The following is a 25,415-nucleotide window of genomic DNA, read 5'->3' on the forward strand; positions in this document are numbered from 1 at the left end:
ACCGGAGAAGGACGCCCACAGCCCCAGACGAGCACCCCACCACCACCCAGGAGTTCCGGGCATCCCCCCGCCCCAACCCCAGGTACGAGCCAGGACCCCCCAAGGGAGACCCACTCCGCACTCCAGGCAGCCACCCGCCCGGCCCACGGTTGGTCCAGGGAGGAGCGAGGCAGGGGCCCGCCGCCCCCGCCCAGAAGGGGGGAACCCCGGGGAAAAAAGAGGGCCCAAAAGGGGTGTTGTAAATATGGCCCGACCAGGCTCGGCCACAGTTGGAAATTTGGCGGGGCCCAGCACTCAGGAGCAAGGACCAGAACCCACCCCCCAGGGACACGAACACCCCCGGCTCAGATGTAATGTGAACCCCCCCACCGCGCGGAGAGAGCACCGCCGGGCCCAGGAAGCCGGCACCCCGGGGACACAGCCGCCGTTGCAAAGGGGCCCGTACCCCCCACCAGGGAAGAGGCAGGGGACAGAAGGTCCTAGGTCCCACCTTCCTTGCAAAATGTGTGTGCGTGTATGTGTGTTTGAGAGAGTGTGTGTGTGCATGTGTGTGTGTTTATGTTGGGATGTATATATTGAGGGGGGAGGGGTGTGTGTACTAAGGGGGGTGCGGTTAAAATTGGCGGGTAGGGCACTAAGGGGACGTCTCCTGATTACTCACAGTGACGTCCCCTCACCCTCCCCACCAAGGGGCCCTAAATGTCTAAGGTGCGGTTAAAATTGGCGGGTAGGGTGCTAGGAGGACATCCGCTGCTTGCTGGCAGTGATGTCCAAGCACCCCCCCTACCAAGGGCCCTACATGTCTAAGGTGCAAATTAAACCGAAAGAGGGGGGGCCCACTCCATACGGCAACCACAGGAGGGGGGTCACTGCCTAGTAAACCCCCCCCCCCAAGGCTCATCGCAGGCTAAGCCCCCCACCCCCTCACCCTATTATGAGGTTATATGAGGAAGGGGGTAAGTTGGGGACAGATGATAGACTGTCCCCCGGTGGTCAAACAGCTGTCCCCCGCCCCCCCCCCAGCAAGGGGGCCAGGCCCACCCAGCCCCGGGGCCCCACCCCCGGAGGCGCAGACACCCCAGGCCCAGCACCACCACCCCCACACAGAGAGAGGGGAGCCAGAAAGCGCCGGCCCCCCCCGGAGCAAGCCCAGGCCCCCACCCCCAAACGCCGGCCCTAGAAGAGCTCTGGTCAGGCCTCGACGGGACCGAGGCAGCCAACCGGCCGGGGAAACCGCCGATGGCCTCAGCGGAGACCCCGACCCGTCAACCCCCCCTGCCCCGTACCAATAGTGGCCCCCCCCCCCTCCCCCAGAATGCCCCCCCACAGGACAGGGCCGACAAGACCCCCACCCCACCCCACCCCCAGACCCCGCAGCCGAAGCGGATGACACCCAGAGCGACCGGGGGCCCCAAGAGGGTTGTCCCGTCCCGCCCCAGAGCCAGGGAAGGGCCGATCCCAGCCCCAGGTGTAGACGGGAAGCCCATCCAGCGCCGCTGGCCCCCCCCCCCCCCCCCCCCGAGCAGCGCCCCCCGCCAACCCCCCCCAGCACAGGCAAAAGGGCCACCCCCCCAAGCCAGGCCAGACCACCACCCCACCCCCCACCACGCACCCCCACACCCAAGCCCAGAGGACCACGCAGCGCCCCAGGCCGCCCCACCCAGGCGCCGGACCCGACCCCCCGACCAACGGAGCCCCCACCACCCCCGGCCAGGCACCGGAGGCCCCGACCCCCACCCCGGCCCACGGCAGAAGGGCAAGGAGCAGCGACGACCATGCCCCCCCCACCCCCTAAGTCACGGAGTTAGCTATGGGAGACCAGAGAGACCGAATTCTTTCAAAGTTACTTGAACTTTGGGCTGACATTTTTTCCAAGCTGATATGATCAAGCAGCAGATTTCTGTGTTGACTTATATTTATATTTTTTTTGCTTTTCCAATTTATTAAAATAGTTTTTTTAGCAATGCAAAGAGTTATGAAAATGATAGATGCTAATCCTCCTTCTACATCGATGGCACTCATGTCACCAAGCACACAAAGTGACGGTGAAGCTGTGATTGAAACCTTAAGCCAGACTGATAGATCGGCACATACCTGCTGCCAGAGAGCCTGGACAGGCGTGCAGAACCATAGTGCATGCATGTAATTGTCGGGTAGATTACTGTCACAGTGCTGACAAATGTCTGAGTTACTGAGACCCATCTTGAACATCCTCTGTCCAGTGTAGTAAATTCTGTGAAGAGTTTTGAAATGGATTAGCAGAAGTGAATTTCCTCTGCGAACGCCTGAAAGCACATCGATAGATGGCCGGAGAGGGACTTGAAGGAACATGCTTTACATGCAGTAACATACAAGAGGCTGGACAGTGGAGACATGGAGGAAATGGAAGCTAGAGCTCATGGAAGGAAGCGCCTCAGGTCAATGAGTTGAAAATGTGACGACTGCTCTGCTTCATAGCGAAGTCCTAACGCACAAAGTCAGGAGGTCTACAGCATAACTGCAGGCCAGGATAACACTGCAGCGAGTCTACAATCATCCAGCTAAACCCCAGCCTGTCAGTCATGCTTGGCTTTCGGCTCAGGCTTATCACTGAACATATTTGGCTGGATCAATCCTCTGTATCTGGGATTCAAACGTAATCTCACCCTGCAGGAACGTCGGCCCGTTTACAGTAAACACAGAAATTAGCTTCAAGTCACACGCTTAGCTGTGGAGGAAAAGGTGACCTGAAAGATGAAATCACTTCTACATTTTCGGTTCTTTTCTCACGGAAAACCCCAGTGTTTTTTCAGCAATGATGAGAATCCAGAAGCAAACAGTGATGTGTGTTCTCCTGTCAATCTTTATTGGTTCAGATACAAGTATTGTCTAAATAAAGCTCACCAGCGTTTCCTTCATGTCTTTTTTCATTTATACTGTATAGTCAGCTGATTGCAGAAACTCAGAGGGCATTTCAAATCAAAAAGATGAAATTAAAGATTATAAGAGCATTTCCACCTGCTGCTGTTTAATGATCAGTTCAGAAATTCAGAGTCCTGCCTCAGGTGCTGCCTGCACTTGATTTAAATGGTCTAAACCAGGGGTCGCCGACCTGCGGCTCCGGAAAAATAAAGAAAGGAATAATAAAATAAATATACTTCATTAGGTTTACTGGATTTTATGAAAAGTTTATGAAAGAAAAAAAGTCTGCATCAAAGTGACTTTGTTTCCATCATGTCACTCATCTTTCCTCTGGTGTTTGACACACAGAAAAGTCTATTTAAGGTTGTGGAAAATGAAGAAAAGATCAAAAGAAACATCAGCGTCCAGCTTAGAAAGAAGAAAACGCTCCAAGGATGAAGGAATGCAGGCGGGGTCCAAAAATGAAACTTGTTAGGCGGCAAATACCACCAGATTTATTGTCGGAGGAGTGAAATTTGGAGCAACATTTGGCACACGGCTACTGAAGGTTTACACTTAATTAGACTAGTCTTGTTAATTCGCTTATTGGTGGATTTCATCTAAGCTTCTCTGCGGTTCTCATATACAGTCAATACTTCAGATGAAATGAACACAATCGAGTGTCTCTTTTGTTCAGTTTTATGTGACTCTTAAGCACAAAAAACCGAAGACTATGTCCTTTAGTTTCCATTGATGTTCATCCATGAAGCTGAAATGACTGGAATAATTCATTCATGATTTGTGTCAGTGCTGTATTCAGATCAGACAAAAAATAACAGAAACATGTGGGAATTTTGATCAGAAACCATCCAGCCTTCAGACAGAAAACACAAACTGATGCGTGTTAAGTGTGAACAACTACGACACACTTTCAGAGAAGGTGTCCGGGCTCCTTTAAGATGTCATTAAATGAAAGCCTGCCTCCAATAGATGCCTGTCTCTGATAAACACCAGGACAGCGAACACATTTTTGGAAGAAACGCCAGCTCTACTATTGGAAAATATATGGTATGCATATTTTTAATGGCATCTCCTGATTTTAATTTACCCAATCAATGCATTTCTTTTATGCAAACAAAAGCCAGTTTGTTTTAAATCAGAGACTGTGTTATTTTTTGATGAAAGTTAAGCTCTTGAAAGGATTTGCTGTTTGTTAAATGTTTAAAACTCAAGAAACAAGGATGGGTTTGCTTTTCTCCTAAAATGACTTTTGCTGCTCGTCTTCACTTTGGAATTGTCGTCTTCCAACTTTGTCGTTCAGATTAATATAATTGTTGTTGTGTACCAGCATAACCATGTTTTTGACATATTTATCTAATACAAAAGTACCACCAAAGTAATCCTTACTCTACAAGTATTCAAAAACTTTCTATTTGATGAAACTTTGCCCTCAGGTAAAAAAAAAAAAGCCACAAAGAAAAGCAGAAACACACAACATGCTAACACACAGAGACACATGACCTCTGTGAACTACAGGCATAATTTTTTCTCTTTTTTGCAAGTAACGTTTGACAAGTTCTCCACATCCTGGAGTTGTATTCAGACCTGCTAGCAGTGAGTGGTGGCGAGCAGTCATGTAGAAAGAGAATGCTGTTCCTGAAGTTATTAACAGGCTCCTGTGTCCCCCCCTCCCTCAGCGGAGCTATTCAGAGCATGGCGTTCCTCGTCTGCCACAAACACACGCCGACAGACAGACGCAGTGAACGGACACACCGGCGCCCCCACCAAGAGCTGTGCAGTAATATGTTTTTTGCCCATTTACAACAAATTAAGTTTCCCTCAAAGTGAATTTCAAGCTTGGCTGCCTTTAGAGGGCGAGCAACTCTCTTTTCATTAATTTTCATTCTTTTCCCTCCAACAAATGATCTACTGTACGGCCCGCTCTCCACTCAACGTCTTCCCCGTTCTGTTTTTTCCCTGCCTGCTGTTGAGTTGGGGGCCCAGGCAATGGAAAGCAATTACACTGTCAGAACGGTGTATTCTGATTTATTAAAAGCCTTAAATGCTATCTGTTTTGCTCCTCTTTGTGTCGCCTTCGGGAACGGAGTCCTGACACCCAAATGAAACAGAGTGAGTGCACATCTCGCTGCGCGCCGCTCCACCCCGAAAGCCATCTTGGAAGTGGGCAGAGTAAATTTCCATTGGCAGAGGAGGACGGATGACGGCTGTGATGCAGCTGTAGGGATCCCTTGAACATAAGGGCGCCGAGAAAATAGAAAACGGAGGGATGTGTCAGACATGCAGCGGTAAAAACCATAAAACATCAAAAACACTAGATATCTTCATCAGTTTGGTAAAAATGGAGAGTTGGAAAACCTTCATTCATGATAATGTCATCTGAGCTGCACTGTACACATCTGTGAATCCCAACAAACCAGACGCAGATTTGCACGCACTCCCTTCTAATAGTGCGTACACCCTACATCCTTACATCTCTCCCATTTCTACGGCTGATCGCCAGAGAAATGGGAGAGATGTAAGGGTGTAGGTGCGTGATAAAGCAGCCAGTGTCCTCGGGGAACCATTAGTTGAAGATCAGAGGCCATGCAGCACTGGAACGCGAGGATTTAGATCATAAACCTGCTCATCTTCTGCTCTCTCTGGATCACCTTCTTGGTCAACAATCTGAGACAAAAGGACACTCAGCATCAACCTCCTCCTGATTCCTGAGCTGACCCACAGACGTGTCTTTGGTGCTTAAACGCCTCTCACTAATGAAGCAAAAAGGAAATCACCCAAAAACCCACAGCACTCGCAGTGGAACCCACACTGATGTGGCGATGACCTTTCTGTCTCTAAAGGGTTTCCTTCCTGTTCTAAAGCTGAGGCGCTGAAGGCAGTGAGTAACATATAAAGATGACGAAGCTGCTTTCTTCTGGATACCTGTTAGCTGCCGCCAAGGAAAATGCTAAACTTCATGAGGCCGACAGAATAATATATGACAAAAACAACGGAGAATTAATGCCAAGAAGGTAAAAGGTTATAACCAAAAGGGAGGGAAAAAAAATGATGGATTAACTGGAATTTGTGAGAGTTGGTCAATAATGCAGTGAAAAAAAGAGGTTACAATGTACCGTGGTGTTTGTGCATCCATCCAATAGTAATCTATCCATCTATTTATCCCTCCATAAATATGTCATTCCATCCATCAATTCAATCCATCAATCCCTTCATTTGTAGACAAGCTTTTATCAAAATAAGTCCAGAACAAGGTGGTTAATGCAGAAAGACAAAACAACAAAAAGTCAGAAACACAGTCAACCAAAAACACAGAAGCACAAAATCTCAGATGGAAACAGTGTGACTAACAGTCAGTGTTGGGAATCTTACCTTAAACAGGTAATGGGTTGAATGCTATAAAGCTTCCAATCGATTGTTTTCCTGTTTCTCTTTCTTTACTCTAGTATCTTCCTCCATGTTTTGTCTCTTAACTCCTCCTGCAATTGTTCATCTATTTCAACCATTCAACTATTCAAATGTTCAGCTCTTTCAGCTTTTTCCAGCTGTGACTTCTGGTCTTTCAAATCCTTGAACTTTTCCAGATATTCCAGGATTTCTGCCTCCATTAAAATACATGGGGAACCCTTGGAGCAGAAGCTCGCTGGTTCGATACCCGGCTCTAGCATTTCTCACAAACATATCTTTTTTTTGTTATTGTGCTGTTTTGACTTTATTTATAGTCAAATTTGATCATTCTCCCTTCTTTTTTTCGTGCCAATTATTACCCTTTAAGTTTTATTTTCATTCAGCAATATAGCATCAACCTGCATTTTCTTCTGGAATTGCAGCTCCTCCTAGTTGACAGTATTTACATTGTCACAACACTTCCTGCAACTGTAACATTGTTGCAGCTAGGACAAAAGTAATTGACACGATCACTCCGTGACTTTACTTAATCTGCCGTTTGTAATGCCAGTTTATTTCAATGGCGTTACTCCCACTGCTAGTAGTTATTGTTTAGGAAGGTGAGTAATAAAAGACAGAAGACTAATAAGTATTATAATGACGAACCATGAAGCCTTATAATAAGTAAAAGCCAAAGAAACAGATAACTTCATTAAATTATTATGCTCATCCACGTCTATGTCCATCCCATCATCCATCCACCTCAGTGGCGCTGTGGTAGAGTGACTGGTAGAGAAACTGGAAGGTCAGGGGTTCTTTGCTGTGTCATAGCAAAGACTCTGAAAATGGGACCCAATGCCTCCCTGCTTGGCACTCAGCATTAAGGGGTTAAACCACTAAACATTTCCTGGATGTCGTGCCCCCAGGGGAGGGGTCAAATGTGGAAAACACATTTTACGCACCCAGGTGTGTGACGGCTAATGGGACTTGAACTTTTGACATTTGTACATCCATGTCTCCAGCTTCTCACCCATTCATCTGTCTCTCCATTCATCCATCCATCCAGAAGTTATTACATCTATTCATCCTTCTGATTGATTCAAGGATCCTTCTTCACATCAGCCTTTGTCCCACCAGTCATTTATCCTTTCATCCATCCACGATTCGGTTTAATTCCAGCCAATCCAAACATCATAGTGACCGGATGACAATCTCTGTGTTTCAGTTGAGTATTTTTGGATGTTTGCTCTTTCACAGTTTCATTCTGTGTACACAATCTTTAAATACAACATACAGTATTTACTTCCAGACTGAGTTTGTTGGAGATTTAACAGTTTCCAACTAAAAGCTCTTTGCTGTTCACAAAAACGTTTCCTTCCCTTGTTTGGTGTCATTTGCCAACATCCCTTCATCAGCATGACTCAGCGCTGAATCACCATCCGAGTCGTTCTTTGAAGGAGGCAGTCAGTGCACGGAGGGCTCTCTTACAAATCCATCACAGAGCGCCCCCGCTGTCAAAAACATTTCAATCGCTGGAGTCGGAACTCTGTCACCATGGAGGCTGTGCCATAGGTTGATAACATTTATTGACAATGTATGATGAGTTTAAACTTCTGCTGAAAAGATGAAAAAGCCAATATTTCATTAGACAGCTCTGCTGAGTATTCTGCTCGTCATTTATGGCGCTTGTATTAAAGTCGCGTGTGTGGTGGAAAACAGAAAAGGTCTGTTAGCTGGGGGGGCCGTCTGCGATGGCCAGTTTGCGCCGCCGCTGCTGCCCGAGTCTGTTTTCCTTGCCTCCTCCAGTGTGGCGGCTGACCTTCGCCTCTCTCCGTGGCTTGAGTGGCTATTGATTGGATCTTGGCATCCAGTGCACAAACACAGAGATAAGAAAAGAGAGAGGCAGCTTGGCAGATAGCTGCATTGTCCACTCCACTCTAGTACTGTGGCAAAACCTGCCAGACTCCACTCCCACAGAGCAGACACTCAAATATGGCAAATGAGGGCTCATCCCGCACAGGATCAGGCTTAAAATTCAATCTCAACACTATCAGTAAAGGGAAATCTCTGGTCCTGACAATGTAATACAGTACAATGGATCAATCACAAGCCCACATTGATGACAGATTCCAGCAGAAGAGTAGGACTCAGTGGACATTTCTGCACCGGCAAACTGAAATCATCTGAACGGTGGCCCCCCCCGGTGGGCTGCAGGTTTACGGCCAGTCGCAGGCTGGTTCCTCTTCCACCCTGAGGTGGCTGTCTCACCACACGCTGCTGACAGGCAGAGGTTGCGTTGTGTCATAGGTGACTAATAGTGTCAGAGACCGGCACAGCCGGCAGACTGAGCACAAGAAAAACCCCACGCTGCTCCCCTCCACCACTGCAGGGCAGACACCGCCCACTGCTGGGAAGAAAAGAAAAACGCTTTGTCAACAGGTGAGCGGAGATAATGAGGCGCTTGCAATCCCACATGGCCAGGGGGACACTTGAGGACCATAAAGGAAGGAGGAAAAAGGGAAGCGTGAGGGGTCGTATCAAAGAAAAGCTTGTTAGTGTTGCAGCAGGTGGGAAACCTGTGGACTCCTTCATGGAGTCCCTGTGGAAATGAACACCCGCAGGGGAGTGTTTGCTCGGATAAAGCCAGGATGGTCCACTGGCAGCAGTGTTCACACGGGCAGTGAGCAGAAGCAGGCCCAGCGACCCAGCAGAGAAAACGCCGCAGTGTTTTGCTTTATGATGCACGTCCACCGTCACAAATGTCAAAAATACGACGTACATAGAGGTTTGTCATAACTAAAATCAGAGCTATCCATCTGTACAGTTTTGAGCCAAATTCCAGCTCTGACGAGAAAAACAGAGACGTACATTTTTGTCTACGAGTGGAATATGTGTATATAAACTGGATATATGTTCTCCACCATGAGAAAAGAACAAGAACATGATAAAATCACCAGAAAGAGTGATTAGAATGGGTCTTTGCTGGTTTAGCCATTGAGAGTCATTGACGATAAGAAGGTTTTAAAAGTTATCCCAACTCACTCTTCATCCATGGTCCTCTTCTGTTGATCATTTTGCAGTTCTACACATCTGAAGTGAAACTACTGAGGTTTAGTGTCATTTACATATCCTGCTCAAGTGAACCTTGAGATGGATGTTAGGAAAAATAATACCTGTCCCATAAATCTGTAGACATCATCTCATTCACAGCGATGGAGAGACATAAAAAATTCACGAGAAAAGATCTTTTCTATTGTATTGGAACCTTTCAGAGCAGACAGGACAGAATAAAAATACATCACAGAAAACAAATAAGTCAGCGAGATAGAGGAATGCCAATAGTGGTCGATGAGATTTCCATTCATATGAGATAACTGTACCCATTAGAAGGTGAAATCTATCCTGGTGTCCTAGCGTGTTCTGCCATCTGCAAAGACTCTGCCTCGGAAATTACAGCAATTTGTCTTGAAACTTTGATGCAGTGGTGAAGCTTCCTTATCTGTTCTCATCCCTCTGCATGTGACCTGCGTCTGCATGTGGGGGGATGCCTCCGAAAAAAGGCGGGGAGAGGCGGCAACAGCCGGAGAGGGAGCCGACGAGGAAAGAGATATGAGAGGGTGGAGCTCAGCTGTCTGCAACCAAGGCCCAGAGAACATAAAGAGAAAAATGCGCTCATAAAACCTCTCTATGACTATGAATACTAATACTGACTCTGGGAGCCAAATCCAGCCGCCCTGTCCTCTCTCTGCTCCCCTCTGTCTTGCTGTAACAAATGATGCGGCCTAAGAAGGAGGTGAAAACAGGCCGCTGCACACTGGGGGGTTTTGTGTATTTACAGGACATTGCACACACAACAGAAGCACTTGAAGGGGAATTTCAATTTCATATTTTTTTGTTGATTTTCTGAGGAGCCACTGCACGACCCGCAGGCGTTAGCCGCCCCGCCTTCACCGTCCCCTTCTGAGCGGCTGCCACATGCCCCTCCCCCCCATCTGCCTTGTCAAACACCTCCCCCACACACTTTTTTCAAAATGGCAGCTTTTCTGTCGTTTTTATCTCCATAGCAATTTTTTTGGTCACCTGGGGGTGACGAAAAAATCTGTAACTTTTTAGAAGAATCTGCAAAAGTAAATTTTTAACTTTCCTTGGCAACAGACGCTTTTTTGTCAGCCACGCCCACATTCCTAATAGGTATGTCATTGCGTCCAGCTTGAGCCAGTGATTTGTATATTACATTTTCACTTTTTTCTGGTAAAAAATGTGCAAGCAACAGGATAACGCCACTTTCAGAAACTCTCCATGACAACTCCGTTCGGAATAGGATGTCTAAATCCAACACATTTTTCCCAAAGATTCTGGAGTTGTAAGTTGCTCACTGGATTGGCAAATATGGACCACAATGCATTGGGTTTGAATGATTTTTCATAGGGGGAAAAAATCTATTTTTATTTATTTTGTATGAACCATCCAAGTTTTTTCATCATCAGTGAATTCATCAATAGTCGTTGTTAAATGTTCAGACTTATTAGGTTTTTACTTTGGGAAATCTGTGATATTTGCCGTTAAGAAAAACTAATAATAAAAGAGAAGCAGTGGGCATGTGTCAGGGCCCTAGATGGACCTGCACTATAGCTTTGTAGAAGTTGGGAGTAGGAAGGAGAATTCAGACGCGGCCAAAGGCTTTCCCTGCCTTTTTTCCTGATATTTGCTGTTCTTGATCGGTTGAAATAACCAATACAATTTGCTTGTAGCAAGTCGGAACTCTTTTGCATCGTGAGCTAGTCCAGAAGGGAAATTCCTATTGTTCTGCTCATCTTTTGCTCTGAAATCTTGTTTTTAAACTGACCAGAATCTGAAAACTTTCCATTTCAGTATTTCTACGATTAATCCTGTACTTTTCATTTGCAAAGGTACCGTTGATCTTTTCTTTAAGGCTGCCATCAGCCGATTCCTGCCGCGCTTTTCTGAGGTTTGGCATCATTCCTACATTTCATCGCCAAGTGCTCCTTCCAAGTCCGCATGTTTTCATGGTATCTTCCTTGCAGCGAGCTTTCCCTGACAAATGTTGGAGGACAGAAGAAAAAATTGTAATCTCTCAAGCATTTCTAATGAGTTTTTCTCCTACAATTATTTGATAAGAGCAGACAAGACCGGAGGCAGCGTGTATGATACACTAGCCGCTGCTGCTGAGGTGAGGGCTCTTCTGATTACACACACGGCATTCAAACAAGTGCCCACACACACACACACACACACACACACACACACGGGCCTCCAGGCTTACAGTCTGTCATCTCAGCGCGACAAACCCAATAATAACACTAAAGTTAGGAGCAGCTAGAACACCTAAGTAACCAATCTGGGTCTGCTTATCCTGAACACAGGCAGACAGAGTAGCATAGAAGCCCCTCCATCACTACGCCTGACCACCATTCAGCAGCTCTGCTCTGGCCACCGCTTCCTGTCACGCTAGAAACTCACCACGCTGAGCCCCAGCTGCTCCCGCCGCAGGTAAGGAAGGTGTTTGCGCTCCAAGCTGGCCAAGTAATGCTGCAGCCTGGAGTAGGTGTACGGGTAGCAGTAGGCAAACTGGTAGACGTCGTCCTCCCGGTCGAAGCAGAAGGCAAAAGACATGACGTAGTTGCGTCGGTGATCGGGACAACGGTAGTAATACACGTTCTTGGGGGGGAGTCTCTGCCTGCAACGGAAAAGTAAAGAAAAAAAGTTAATTTTATTAAAAATAATTTCAGTTTGGCATCATGTGAGTCTGAGAAAAAGAGCAGGAAGGGAGAAATGTTGATGCGCTGGTGGTGGTGAGCTTCTGAAGCTCATGAAAACAAACCAAACCCCAACGAGGTGTTCCTGATTTTCTAGATTACTGGTGACTGTTTAGCCTGTTAGCAGCTTGGGAGGTTAAATCTCCTCATGAAGGCTCGCTTAACTGTCAAAATTACAACCAAGAAACAGAAATAGACCTCCTTCAAATATTTTATAGTTCAAAAGAACATATATTTAGAGGAAGCAATGGCTGCATTGAAAGTACACACTAATCGCCTCCATTACTGTTTGTTCTCTATAAAAAGAAAAGTGACACTTCCTGTGAGGGTGAAACCCTTTTTTGGGGACATTTTCTTTCTTTTTGTCACGTTCTGTTCTCAGTTTTTCCCTGTCTGGTTAAACCAGGTTCAGGTTGTTCAGGTTGTTAACACAACTGTGTTGTCTTGTGTTAATGACCCTCAGTGTGTTTAAGTTTGACGTCTGCATTCTCAGGTCATCTGCTTTTTAGTTTTCTTCTGTGTTCTTTTATTTATCAAATGTTTAGGTTTCTGCCACCAAGCTGGGTCTCCTGTATTTTGGCTTTTCCACCACCAGAACATCAAAATGTCAGTTATTTAATCATAATCATATCTGAACAATGAAAATAACAAATAAATGCATGCAGTCAAATTGCTTTAAAAATATAAATTTCCAGTTTTATTTGGCCTTTTGAATAAAAATATTGAACATGTCAAGAAAAATATTTTATCTGCCGTGGAATTGTCCTGCAAAAAAACAAAATAAAAACAATTGGTTTATAGGTGACCCCAAAATCTCAGCTGTATGTCATTTACTAAAACTGCACACATAAAGAATTTCTTTATTAATTATTATTTTTTTTAACCTTCATTTTACCAGGAAGTCCCAATGAGATCAAATCTCTTTTTCAAAGGGGTCGAAAGGCACCATCACAATAAAAACAAATAATAAAATACAATTAAAATGAACAGTTATAAAAATAAAGGTTAAATCATGAATCACACAGTCAGGTCAAGAGTGACGTGCATATTTCCTTTAAAAGCTCATAAAGCTATTATTTCTGCATGTCAGACCTGCAAAGAACAAAGTAATAGAAGTTTAAATGAGGATTTGGAATCAAATGTACTTTCAGTGCCTTTGACTGGGAATTAGGACTTTACACATTACTTAAATAATCTAGTAAGACATTTTCCCTAAAAGGTTTCTGCAAATATTGACAATTCAAAAACCTTCAGGAATGTTGTTCATCTAAAATTCAACATTTACAATAAAAAACCTGCTTTGCGTCTGTGTTGGTCTGACTTCAGTTTAGGAAGTTTTTCATGCAGCTGCATGAAAAACTTTAGGTTCTGAAATATTTTTGTGCATTTTCTGCATTTCAGCTGCTGCCCTAGAATTAAACGCTTTTAGAGAACTAAGACAAGCCTGTTGCAGACAAACAGATCCACGTTTGTCTTTGTTTCCCTCGTGAGCTGGAACCTGAAATTGCTCCCCATTTTTGTTGCACCAGTAATCTTAGGTTGGGGGTGTCAGGGGCTGTAAGCTACCAGGAGAGAGTGTCCACAATGGGGTGATGGGAAGTCAGGACAGGCTTGCTCCGCGCCAACAGTCCCACCTTAACTCAAAGGTGAATTTTGGATGAACTACCGCTGCTCTGCAGGAATTATGAAGACAAGGTATCAGACTCTATTGTTTTGGGCTAAAAATCAGCATAATCCTAATAAAAAGAACACTGGAAACACTTTGAACGTAGATCAAAAGATGAATGGACAGGGGCTTTAATCATAACTAGACATATTTGCACTTATACGTACAGAGTGTGACAAAAAGAATCCCTAAGTTTCACAAATCAAGTGGTAATTATAGTTTAAATCAACTGCATGTGTGTTTAGTTAAGAAAAAAACCTTTAGGTATAAAATTTCTACAATGGCTTTTTAATAAAAATGAAATGAATACTGAATGAGCTTTGGCTGTTTTTCATTTTTGGCTCTTTCAGGTGAAAAGAAACGAACCAAACTGACTTCAGCCCATGTGCAGAAAAGACGACATGAAGGTTTGGGCTAAAAGGACATGTTGGTAGGGAATACCGTGTGATTGGTGAGTTTGGGGTTTTGAGAACTGTCAGGGAGGTGTAATAAGGAGATAAGCAGACGATGATCTGGGACTGATATGGAGATGGAAGGACAGCGGTTGTGTCCATCGCTGTGGAAGCTGTAGGATGGCGAGGCTGGCCGCCGACCTCGCAGCTCTTGCGTCCAATCAGATGGAGATGCTATCAGAGCTGCGATAGGAGGAAACCTGATGATCAACAAACAGAGCGGACCCCCCCCCTCCCGACTCCCCTCTGAGGAGGGAGGATAGACGGAAACACGTAGAACTTCACGGATTTGTTTATGAGATGCAGTGAATTTGGTAAAGTTCCTGCACAGAAACGCATTTGAAGAACTTGAAAACCCCCCCCTGCAGGTATCCAGTGAAACAAAAAGCTAAATCACACCGCCTCTGATGGGGACAAGAGAGAGAAAGGCGTGGAGGAAGAAGAAGGAAAATGTCTGCATGCCGCTACCTCAGCAGAATACTAATGCTCGCTGTGGCTGTCCATACCGCAGCGTCGACGGCTTCCCAGGGTTATCTAACAACAGCTGCACGCAGAAGAAGCAGAACGATTATCAAAGCAAACATGATCCCACTTCCTCCGTTTGAACGACAGCTGAATCCTGTTCCTGAAAAACATCCACCTGGCTTTGAAGGGGAGCAGGAACGCCGCTGACGGGCAAGGACGAAGCAGACATCCACGCCATGCTCGTGGGACGCATTCAGTTTCTTATGACCCTCCTCCACAACACCCCCCCCCCCAAGTACACACTGGCACTTTGCTGTAGTGCCAGCCTCCAAGGTAAAGGTTAATTAAAATATGATGACTCCTCGCCCCTTCGCACATTTCCCTTTTCGACTTCGTCCATCCGTGCAATCCCACTTTTCTCTGTTTCTCTTTCCCTCTCCTGGGAAACGTGTGACCTTGCCGGAGACTGGAAAAGTCCCGGCTATTGATTTAATTACTGCTGCTTGTCCTATTACAGCACTATAGTTATAGGCCAGAAGAAATGATTCTGTGACATGTTCTGGAAGACGGAAAAAGGGGAAAGGTAGACTCTGAGGAATGACAGGAGCGGGGAAAAAAAGCCCACAATCTCCAGCATATGCACTCTGATGCCCACAGTCTCTTTGGTTGTTATCTGAATGGCAACTGCTCCTGCTCTGCAACTGGCAATTTGTTTTATCTAAATGGTTACTCCCGGTGCCGCTCCCCTGCCCATCTCCTGGCGTGGCACAGAGCCGTCGTTCCCAAACAGAATTATCACTGCGTGGGATGGAGGAGGGGGGGGGATAAAAAGGGAGAAGCTCTGCTGGTCCGATAACGCTCACACATAGTTTTACAATTCAGTTATTGTAGAGACACGGACACACAAACCGGCGCATTAGAATCACTCCAACCCGAGCCGTACGTGAGCTGCATCGAGGCCGTTTAACCTCCAGAGCATCTCATCCCAGCCTCGCAGAATAAAGAGACGAAATAAAGAGCTCGACAAATGTAAAATATTAAACCTCTCAAAGACAAAGAGACACATTAATGGCGAAAGTCAAAGAGCTGGGTGGAAAAGAAAGAGTTTTTTTTTTTTTATGGAGCCGGCAGACAGGCTTTAGCCAGGCGCCACGTCGCGTCACAGCTTTCTACTTCTAAACCAGTGGTGGCTGCAAACCGCCGCTCTGATTCTGATGGCTGTGGTGTTGAGGAAAAAGCCTTTAAAATTAGTGGCTTTCATCTGGGCAACACTTTGTCTATATTTCCAAATCAATCAAGCGTAGAGGACACAGCAATGGCAGCAGAAAAAAGGAGAAAAAAAGACTCCATGAGGCCCAAACACAAACACACACACACCCATCAGCTCTCCTTTATTTTCTGTATCACTGTTGACACTTTAGGCTTGTCATCCTGTCAGCTGTGAGGTATGTTAAATCTCTCCCTGTGAGCCCATATAGCTGTCAAGCTCCGCGGATTTGCACCGACTCGTTGGAAACAAATTGTGAGTCCGTTTGGCAAACATTTCACACTGAATGACACACATTTTTGCCACTGTGTGTTGCTCTGCCGATACCTGAGAAGGCTCTACTTCCTGGCAATCTTCAAACGGCGGCGGATGTTGCATTGACTCATTGTTCCTAAAGCTCAACTCTGTGGAGTTTTTTGTGCCAAGTCAAGCAGAAAACAGCCTCCGCATCATGTCAAGAGTGTCGGCCGTGCCAGTGTGTGTCTGCACGCGTTAGTGAGGACATATGTGTGTTAGTGTGTGAAAACAACATATCAAGGGTATATGTTCTTGGAGATTTCATCGTTTTTTCTTTTTTTTGAATGCAAATCAAGTTTCAACAAAGCTTTCTCGAGAAGACACTGTTACCAGGCAACCTGTTCCGGCTTTGTAATTTGTTTGGCCTGCTGTATATTGTATGTGGTGGTACAATATATTTATTCGACTGCAGCTTCATTAAAATGTGTCCTTAGATTCAAACTAGCAGTGAATCAGATCAGACGCACGTCAGAAAGGCGTCGACGCTTGTTTAGCCTCTCCATGTTCGCAGCTTTATAGGTGTGTGGGAGATAAAGGTAGAGGGAATGTACATTACACTCAGGCATGACGGCGAGAAATAAAACGGGATTCATGCCACAGGTCCAATCCTCTGGCTAGCAGCAGTAAGATTTTTGCAGGAAGCAATAACACTTTTGAGTTATGGACTTTCCTGTAACAAGGGAGCTCAGGGTTGCTCACCTGTGGAGACAACAGCCTATTAGAGGCTCTCTCAGGTCAGAAGCAACCCTCTGATGAGACAGAAGCACGACAAGGTAAAGACACTCACCTGATGACAGCATCAAAGCACCCGGGAGGTGTTCCTCCATCAGGCAGCTTTTTTCTTACTCCCTGTTAGAGGCACAGCAAAAAGCTGATTTTCGCACACTTCTGGGGGAATTGAATTAGCTGATCTGTGGAAGGTTCTAGACCTCCATGAATTTTAAGGTTCAAAGTTAGCTGAATCAGCGTTGGTGCGTATCAGATCCTTCACGCAGAGCCTCGCTACTGATGCGGTAGACGTTATTTCCATGAATCGCTGAGAACAGTCACAAACGGTGAAACCTCATCTAAATAAAACACGTTTGCTGTTTATAGGTAATCCAGTCGATCCTGCAGATGTGTGGAGTGCAGAGAGAGTGGCTGAGTGGCAGCTTCTCCTTATCTGTGAGTCCATGTGCAAAGAATACGTCTAAAATAGTTTGGCAGCATTTTCCTCCTTCTGTGAAGCAAAATAAATCAATCATAAAAACACAACGTTACAAGTAAATTGGCAACAAATTGCTGTGTTGCAATGATCCTTAGAGGGATTTTCAATTTGGCAATTTTTATTTTAAATGTACAACAACAGAGTTCTGATCCAAACTCATGTTGAATACAGCAAAATATTCAACATTCGTGTCATTTAGAACAAGCTCTAATCATGATTCCTCCACTACTGTGCTTGACAGTTGTTATGAGGTGTTTTTTTTTAACATACGTAGCGATAAATCCTTTTGTCTATTAACAGGACGTTCTCCAGAGGTCCTTTGTTGAGATGCTGGTTTAGATCTGCTAACTGAGGCCTGTAAAGTAAAGAAAATCAATAGAAAGGTTTGACGTTTCTCCAGGCTTTTAATTATCTGAACATTATATTTCCTCTTGGGAAGATTGTCTAACACATTGAATATTTTTCCTCATTCACATCTTTACTCATCATAGTGATAAAGAGTCAATGCCTCGATAATGTTTATAAATTCCTTGCAAGTGATAATATAGCTTCTCTTTGAAAAATAGGTTTCACGCCTGGAAAAAGCAGCAAAGAAAATAACCTTTCAGTGGGTTTGCATACCTGAAGCATTTGGCGTTCTCCTTTTATGCTGTGCTGTTGTTTTGTCTAACCTTTAGAACAATATTATAGAATTAATCTTGGACTGGAAGTGCATTTTTTTTCTGTTATGTAAAAATGTAGAAATTAACTTTTCAGTAAAAACATCTGCTGTTTTTTAGGTAGCAGTTCCCAAAGAGACCAGTAGAGGGCTACGCTGTCTGACCTGTTGAGATGTAGAAACAGTCACAGGATGCAAAGAGAGCTTTATATTACTTTCAAATGAGAGCATTAAATTAAAAAATTAAAAAAACATAAAGGAAATGGCTGAGGGGGGGGGGGGGGGCAGCTGTGCCAGTAGATGCCAGTTACAAACAAATAAATACGTAAGAGTCCAAGCACATCCCACAGGTTCCTCAGCTAGACTGAGCATGCCAGGTCCAACGGTGGCCGTCTCCCCCCCCCATGTCTTACGGGGGGCAGCAGGGCAATTAGACGGGAGCAGATGATTGCCGTGCCCTCACCACTATGGCGCCACTGCTCCCCTATGGGGCAGCAGGGCAGGTGCACATTTGTCTAGAATTAAGTGGTGGGGCACAAAGAAAAACACATGCAAGCAGCCATTAAAAAAATAAATAAATAATAGTAAAATCACACAAACATGCATGTGATGATCTCAGCGCTAAGCCCCTGGTGTGACAGGATGGGTAAGCTGGGGGGGGGGGGGGGTGCAGGGGGATTTGAAACAAGTCTGTGTGTCAGTGTGTTTGTGTGTGTGTGTGGGTGTGTGTGTGTGTATGTGTGTGTGTGTGCACCTCGGAGATGAGAAAGATGAGACCATCCACTTATAACTGTGTGTTGCTGCATTTCCCAAAGTGTAATATTATACTCCCATTACATTATCTACAGTGTGTGGATGTGTGTGTGTGGATACAGACAGGCTGGCGCCAGAACAAGTCATTATAATAGAAATAACAGAGAAATGCAGAGACACCAAAGACACGCCCAGATGATGTGAAGGTAAATGACAGTGACGGGGTAGATCAGTGATTTTGATCAGCAAATCTGATGTCTAATCCCACACCATCAGTTATTTATATTCAATTCTAAACATCAATAAAAACAGTTTATTCCTGATAAAGAAAAGATAAAGAAGGACGAGTGGGGTAAGATCAGGCGTCAGTTGTGTCATGCTGTGAGTGTGTGTGCGTGTGGAATGAGGTAGCGGTATGAGATCATTCTTTGTGTAATTGTTCTCAGTGAAAGGCAGTGCAGCTCTCATGACACATTCTGAAATCACTTTTCACTACATTTTGCGGAGAGGCTGAGATCATCTCCTGCAGACCGACGCACTCATCACAGTGACCTCATCTGTTGTGAGAAGAGAAGGAAAAAACCTCTGAAGTCATGAGCCAAATAATCTCATGATTGTTCAAAAGTAGTCACAGTATGAATCACTCGAATTACAGGAAAATAACGGGCGTACCTGTACGGGTCACATACCTGTACGGGTCACATACCTGTACGGGTCACATACCTGTACGGGTCACATACCTGTACGGGTCACATACCTGTACGGGTCACATACCTGTACGGGTCACGCAGGTGGCCCACAGGAAACACCAAGGTGGTAACCACTTGGTGAGCCTGGAGGGCAGAGATTTTCGAGCACGATGCAAGTGACAGGTTGTAGTGACGCCTTATACAACATCTGTGCATGTCCATGTGTGTCTGTGTTGAGACACGCGTGTTGTACAAATGTTTTCCTTTTTTCATTGTCGTCGGATTTAAACTGTAGTGCGTCTCCGTTGCACAGAGAAGGAGGGTCTAAGGGACGCGCAATTCAACTTAGTCTGTTTAGTTTAGCAGTCAGGTGTTGCATTTAGCAACAGATTTTCTGTTTTGTACATTTACCAGTGTGACGCCCGTTGAGACGACTGTCGTGATATCGGGCTGAATAAATAAAACTGGATTGAATTGAATGAATCGTGTTACGTGGGGAGTCCGTCTCATGACCTTCTGTCAGTCTACGTCGTCTTCGTTGCGTCCCGTCCCCCCCGTGTTCAGTAGTTCATCCCAAACTTTGGCGACCGTGGCCTCTCCTTTCTCACTGAGTCCTTGGAGAAATGCATGTTTTGTGTCATAAATGATGTTGTAAATCTCATAAGATATGCAGTCAAAATGTTTGATGGTAGCTCCTCCCATCAGCGCCGGGAGTTTTGAACACATTTTTGGAGAAGCAGACATGAATTTGATGCTTAAATCGTGTGAACGAAGGCTGAAACGGTTTTCCCAAAAACCTAAACTCAATCTTTCTTAATAAAGTTATTTGTATTTAAACTAAATGTTTTTTTTTAAAGCAGTGGAAAACTGCAATAGACCTTGTTGCACTATTTGGTTTTTCTGTCAAGTTCAGGACATTTGTTATTTAAAATGTCATAAATTATAAGCCATGATTCCCACAATTGTTCAAAGCTGCTGTCTGGTATTAATTGGCTAAACTTCCTGAACTCCTTTGGTTCTGTCCTGCATCAAACGACGTCTGCTCCCAGGCTAAAGAGAAAGAAATTCTCCAAAAACAAAATTGTGGAGGAAAACAAACGAGCCATCTCTAAACTCACCTAACTCTTTGGAGCGTCCTCATCTAACACCGGAACTACTGTTGCCTTTTTATTTAGTTATGTTTATTTATCCTTATATCTATCTTGATATTGTTTTTTTCTATTGTTTGTCCTTTTTTGTGTTTATCCCGTCTTATTCCTTGCTTGGTTTCCATGAGAACATTAAACACCAAAGCCAAGTCTCTTGTATCTGTGCTGTCCTTGGCCAATAAAGCTGATTCTGATTGTGATCAGATCATGTGGAGCCATCAGTTTCCTTAACAGTCTTGATCAAGCGTCTTGTTTTGTTCCTGCCTGTTGTCTTTCTCCGTCTCTCCTGCCTTTGACTCCCTCAGGGGCCGGATAGCTCTGGCACAAGGATGCCAAACTGTCTCCTCACATTTCCCTTGGCACAGCAATGGCAGCTGGGGGCCTCGCCACCCGCCCCGTCTCTGCACGCCGCACACACTTCCCAATCACAGCTTGCAGTCCGCCTGGTGTCCTCGTGTGAGTGTCAGGGGTGGCCACGCCCACTGGAGAGCAGGACGGATGAGAGGGAAACGGGGTGAGGCGGAAAGAGAAGATGCATAGATGGGCACTTGGGCTCCCAGACAGCCAGATGCTGCCAATTAACTTCTCCGCCTGCCGTGGTGCTGTGGGGGGAGTCTGGCACCTGTACCATCAACCCCCTCCTGCCCAAACGCACACATTTTCTTGTGGCTGATGGAAACAGCACTACCTTGTGACGCCTATTTGGAGGACGGTTTAAGGGCCACGTGTCTCTCAAGAGCTTAAGGGGCAAATATGGACACATCTGGTGTGCAGCTTAATAACTGCTCGACCCTCCTGGCCTCCGCTTTCATTACATTCACTTCATTTTCAGTCTCTGCGGCTGGTCTACAGAATAATTAGACAAACGTGTGTAAAGACCTAAGAGTGCGTACAACATGGTAGAAAAGTCACTAAAGTTGCCAGAGCTTTCCACAGGATGTTTCCTGCTGTTCTTGTCTCAAACTTTGGGCTTCATACAGAGCAGCCCAGCTTTTTAATGCCACAGCACTCTGCAAGACAAAGAAAATCCCTAAAAACTCTCCCCAGCACTGCTTTTGTGTACGTTTGTCCATATGTGTACATGCTGACAGGCTGTGTTGGTGATTAAAATAGACAGGAGGAATCACAGAAGAGAGCCTTTGGCTGCAGCAGCCACAGCTTTTCTGCCTTTAAGGCTTATTGCGCTCAAAAAGCAGGCCTATTATTTCCAGTGCAGCACACATCCGCATGTCAATGGTATGAATACAAACTGGTCTGAATCCACACCAGGACTGGCTGCTGCTGTTTCACTGTTTCCCTGTCTGAGCGGCGCCAAACCAGCAAACGAGTCAAGACTCTCCAATAATTAACAGAAAGGATGAAAAAAGTTTTTTTTTTAAAAGAAAAAGCATAAGGCATTGTTTAAAGATAAATATATCATTTTCATCCAGATAATAAATACTTTAATACGTTAAATTATGGTTAAATAATAACCAACCATATTTTCTGAATGAATCATGTCTGTTTTCAGAGTCAACTGGATGCACTTTCCATGCATTTATGCTTTATAAGTTCGTCTTCTCTGTAAATTAGATGTTTCTCTGTTTTCTATGTGTTTAAGCGTGGTGTTGTTTCTTTCATTTTTATTGGAACTTCTGGCATTTTCCACCTTTTGTTATGATGGGTAACCACGGCAACGTGAGAGCTGTTTACATGAGGGAGTTCCTGATTGAGCTTTCAAAAGCTCAACTAATTCGCAGCCTAATGCCCTAAATCCCCGACGAAGGAAGGACGAAGTGCTTTGTACGAAGGATGGGATCAAGGCGGAGAGAAAACACGAGGACGTCAGGAGGAAGAACCGACACGGGTCCTTCAGCGTTCGCAGCAGGAAACTAGACGCCTCTTTAATAAAAACAGATACCAACTTACAAGAACACGATAAGGAAAAAGTTTTGTTGTTTTGCCGCAGTCCAACTATAGTTATAGGTACCAGCTGTCTAGAGAAAAGCTGCAGGGAAAGTTTTTAAAATATTCAAGCTAACAAAAAACTGTTACAAATATAATGAATATGAATAAAGTTTAGTATAAATTACAAAAGGGCTTTTTCTCTTTATTTTTAGCCTCATTTTATTGTCATAGCGTGTTTCTGTCTGCTTGTTTGGTGTTTTACAAAGCACTTTATTCAACGTTAGTTAGTTATAATTGTGCTATTTAAAACACTGCGACATGAATTTTAGGAGATTCAATCACTTTGAAACATTAAACTGAAAAGGTACCAACGTTTTACTTTGAAGGAGTAGACCTGTAGATCTGCCAACACAGATATATGCCGATAGCTTTCCTTTTAGAAAGCCTTAAGAATAATTAGAGTAAACATTCAGAAGTCCTTAATGTGTTAATATTTTAAAATGGTCAGTTATTAACATGTAAATAGCCAAACTTTGTTCTGGATAAAACAAGCAGCACCGATGGCCAAGTCCTTTAACGTCCCCATCATGTGGCCGTCCTCTTGCACTCCCAGGTTTGGAGCTCCCAAACAGACAGGTGGATGCTTCCACAGGTAAATGAGTGTAGAGCTGATGTAACATTTGAACGTCCCACTCTGATCACCTTTAGTTCATCAGAAACTCGCCTCTGAGTTGTTGGCGGGACTGCTGACACGGAGGTAAGCCTCCTCTTATTTCCCATCATCCCGCTCCTGCTAGCTTACAGCCCCTCATTAACGGTGCAACTAAAATGGTGCAAATAAAGGATGGGAAGCATTTCTTTTTTTACCTTTAGGCTTTAGTTAGGGGGCAGAAATTAAATTAGTATTTCATTCTTCTGACTCCTCCTTTCAAGTCATGAAAATCTGTTGTCTTGTGTTCTATTTTTATGCATTGTGGTTCTCCTTTTGAAAGGAGCACATAAACAGAACAATAATCTTATAGTTAATATTATAAAATATTTAAAAAATCATAACAATGTGCTGAACCAATCACATAAAACTGTCGTGAAAGACTCACAGCTTCCACTTTTTATGTTTGTTTTTGTTATCTAGACATGTTATCTTGTGCACACGACTGCTTATCTCTGGATATGTACAGTGATGTGTACAGTACAGACCAAAAGTCATTCAAATGAATGACTTTTGGTCTGTACTGTATAAAAATGATCCGTCGCAATGAACATAAATATTTATTGTGACCATTGACTGTGAGAACCGGACTAAGTGCCCCTCCCCCTGGCGTTCCAAACCGGAAGTGCACGCAGCTCCAAGAAGCCAAAAATGTCCTAAACTTTTATTCTTTTTTTCTTTAGAGATATTTTTCCTGTAATGTAATTTTTTCAAGTTCTAAACTGACCAATCGGGCGCTTCATTAAAAGAAGGTGGAGCCTGCTGGCCCCCACGTTCAACGTTCAAAATGTTGGATTGACAGATTCCGTGTGGCCTGTTTCGGTAGGGATGTTTCCGGGACTTCCGACAAACCCACTCCTGAGTGGCAGAGTGGTTGCCATGGATACGATGACTCAGACCGACCAATCACTGCTTACCGACGTCATCTGTCTGCAGCATGGCGACTTTGGCATCGTGACAAAATGACATTTGGTTGGAGCTGGAAGTAAACCATTTTCTGTGGGCGTAACTCAGTCCAGTTCTCACTACAGTCAATGCTTTCAGAGACATTTCCAGATGCTTTAGAGCTGCTCCCTACATTATGTTTGTTCACATTTCTCAAAGCAAAGATGACGAGAAACCAAAACAACAAGCCGGTCTGACTGTTCACGTCACACACAAACACATGATATGAACTCATTCTCCCACTGCGTAGAGTGACGGATGGCGTGTCATGGAGCTAAACAGGATATTTCAGTGCAGATTGAAAAGAAGATGGGAGGAATGGAAACAGAAGAGAAGAAAATCCTTCCATTACTTCAGAAATGTAAATCATTTCGTGATGGAGATCAGAGGCTTACTTCGCCTCTGTTGATGTTGTGACAACAGTTTCCCGACTGTTTCACATTTGAAATCTTTACCAAACACACAGACGCTCGCAGTGACCGTCAGAATAAAGTCCTGAGAAAAACGCAGAGCTGGATCCACGTCAGGCTCTGGTGATTAGTCCTAATTGAGCAAAAGAAGGACTATAAAAGAATAAAAAAAGACACGTTATGACCTTTTCCTAGCACACTAATAAGACAGCACTCCAATATGATGGTGCTGACCAAAATCATCTCACAACATCAAAATCCCCTTCTCATAAGAACAGCATGCAAATGGATAGTGCAGAGAAGAAAAACAAACCCTGCAGCTAATTGGCTATCTTCACCGTGTTTTCCATGCGTGAATGGCAATTTTCACTCTCCTGTTAAGTGTCTGCTGATTATTCCGTCAGACAAAAAGAAGTTCATGTGTGATGACAAGATTGGCATTGATTCACCTCCTGGTGCAGTGGAATGGTTTGTCTATCTTTCCATCTCAGATTCTCTTTTGTTCTTTCCGTCATGTTTGTCTTCCTCTCTGCATGTGTCAGGCTCAGAGTTTGTCAAATACCGCTAGTCAGAAGTTTGTTGTTTGGGCTGACGTGAGGTATGAACACATCACTCAGGTGGTTGTGTGTTTGTCTTCACAGGGGGAAAAAACAAAATGTCGGAAGAACAACATACATTTTTGACCACAAAGTACAAAAATACGACAAGGTTGACAAGTGTCACAGAAGGCTTTTTTATGACTGAAGAATGAGGTTTTGGTCTCGCACCACTGCAGCTCACATCACACAACTGATCAACCA

The 25,415-nt window shown here is 44.6% G+C and overlaps 1 protein-coding gene across 3 annotated transcripts in view; it reads right to left on the reverse strand.

The window, feature by feature from the left end:
• Positions 1-25,415, reverse strand: part of agbl4 (AGBL carboxypeptidase 4) — a 426,145-nt gene that overhangs the window by 228,773 nt on the left and 171,957 nt on the right. For all 3 annotated transcript variants that reach the window (XM_078946347.1, XM_078946349.1, XM_078946348.1), the window contains one exon: positions 11,767-11,983. In XM_078946347.1, the coding sequence (XP_078802473.1) occupies positions 11,767-11,983 (217 nt within the window). The remainder of the gene's footprint in view (positions 1-11,766; positions 11,984-25,415) is intronic.

The sequence above is a fragment of the Oryzias latipes genome, chromosome 4 (assembly GCF_053564925.1).
Source record: "Oryzias latipes strain Hd-rR chromosome 4, Olatipes_Hd-rR_3.1".
Taxonomy (NCBI): domain Eukaryota; kingdom Metazoa; phylum Chordata; class Actinopteri; order Beloniformes; family Adrianichthyidae; genus Oryzias; species Oryzias latipes.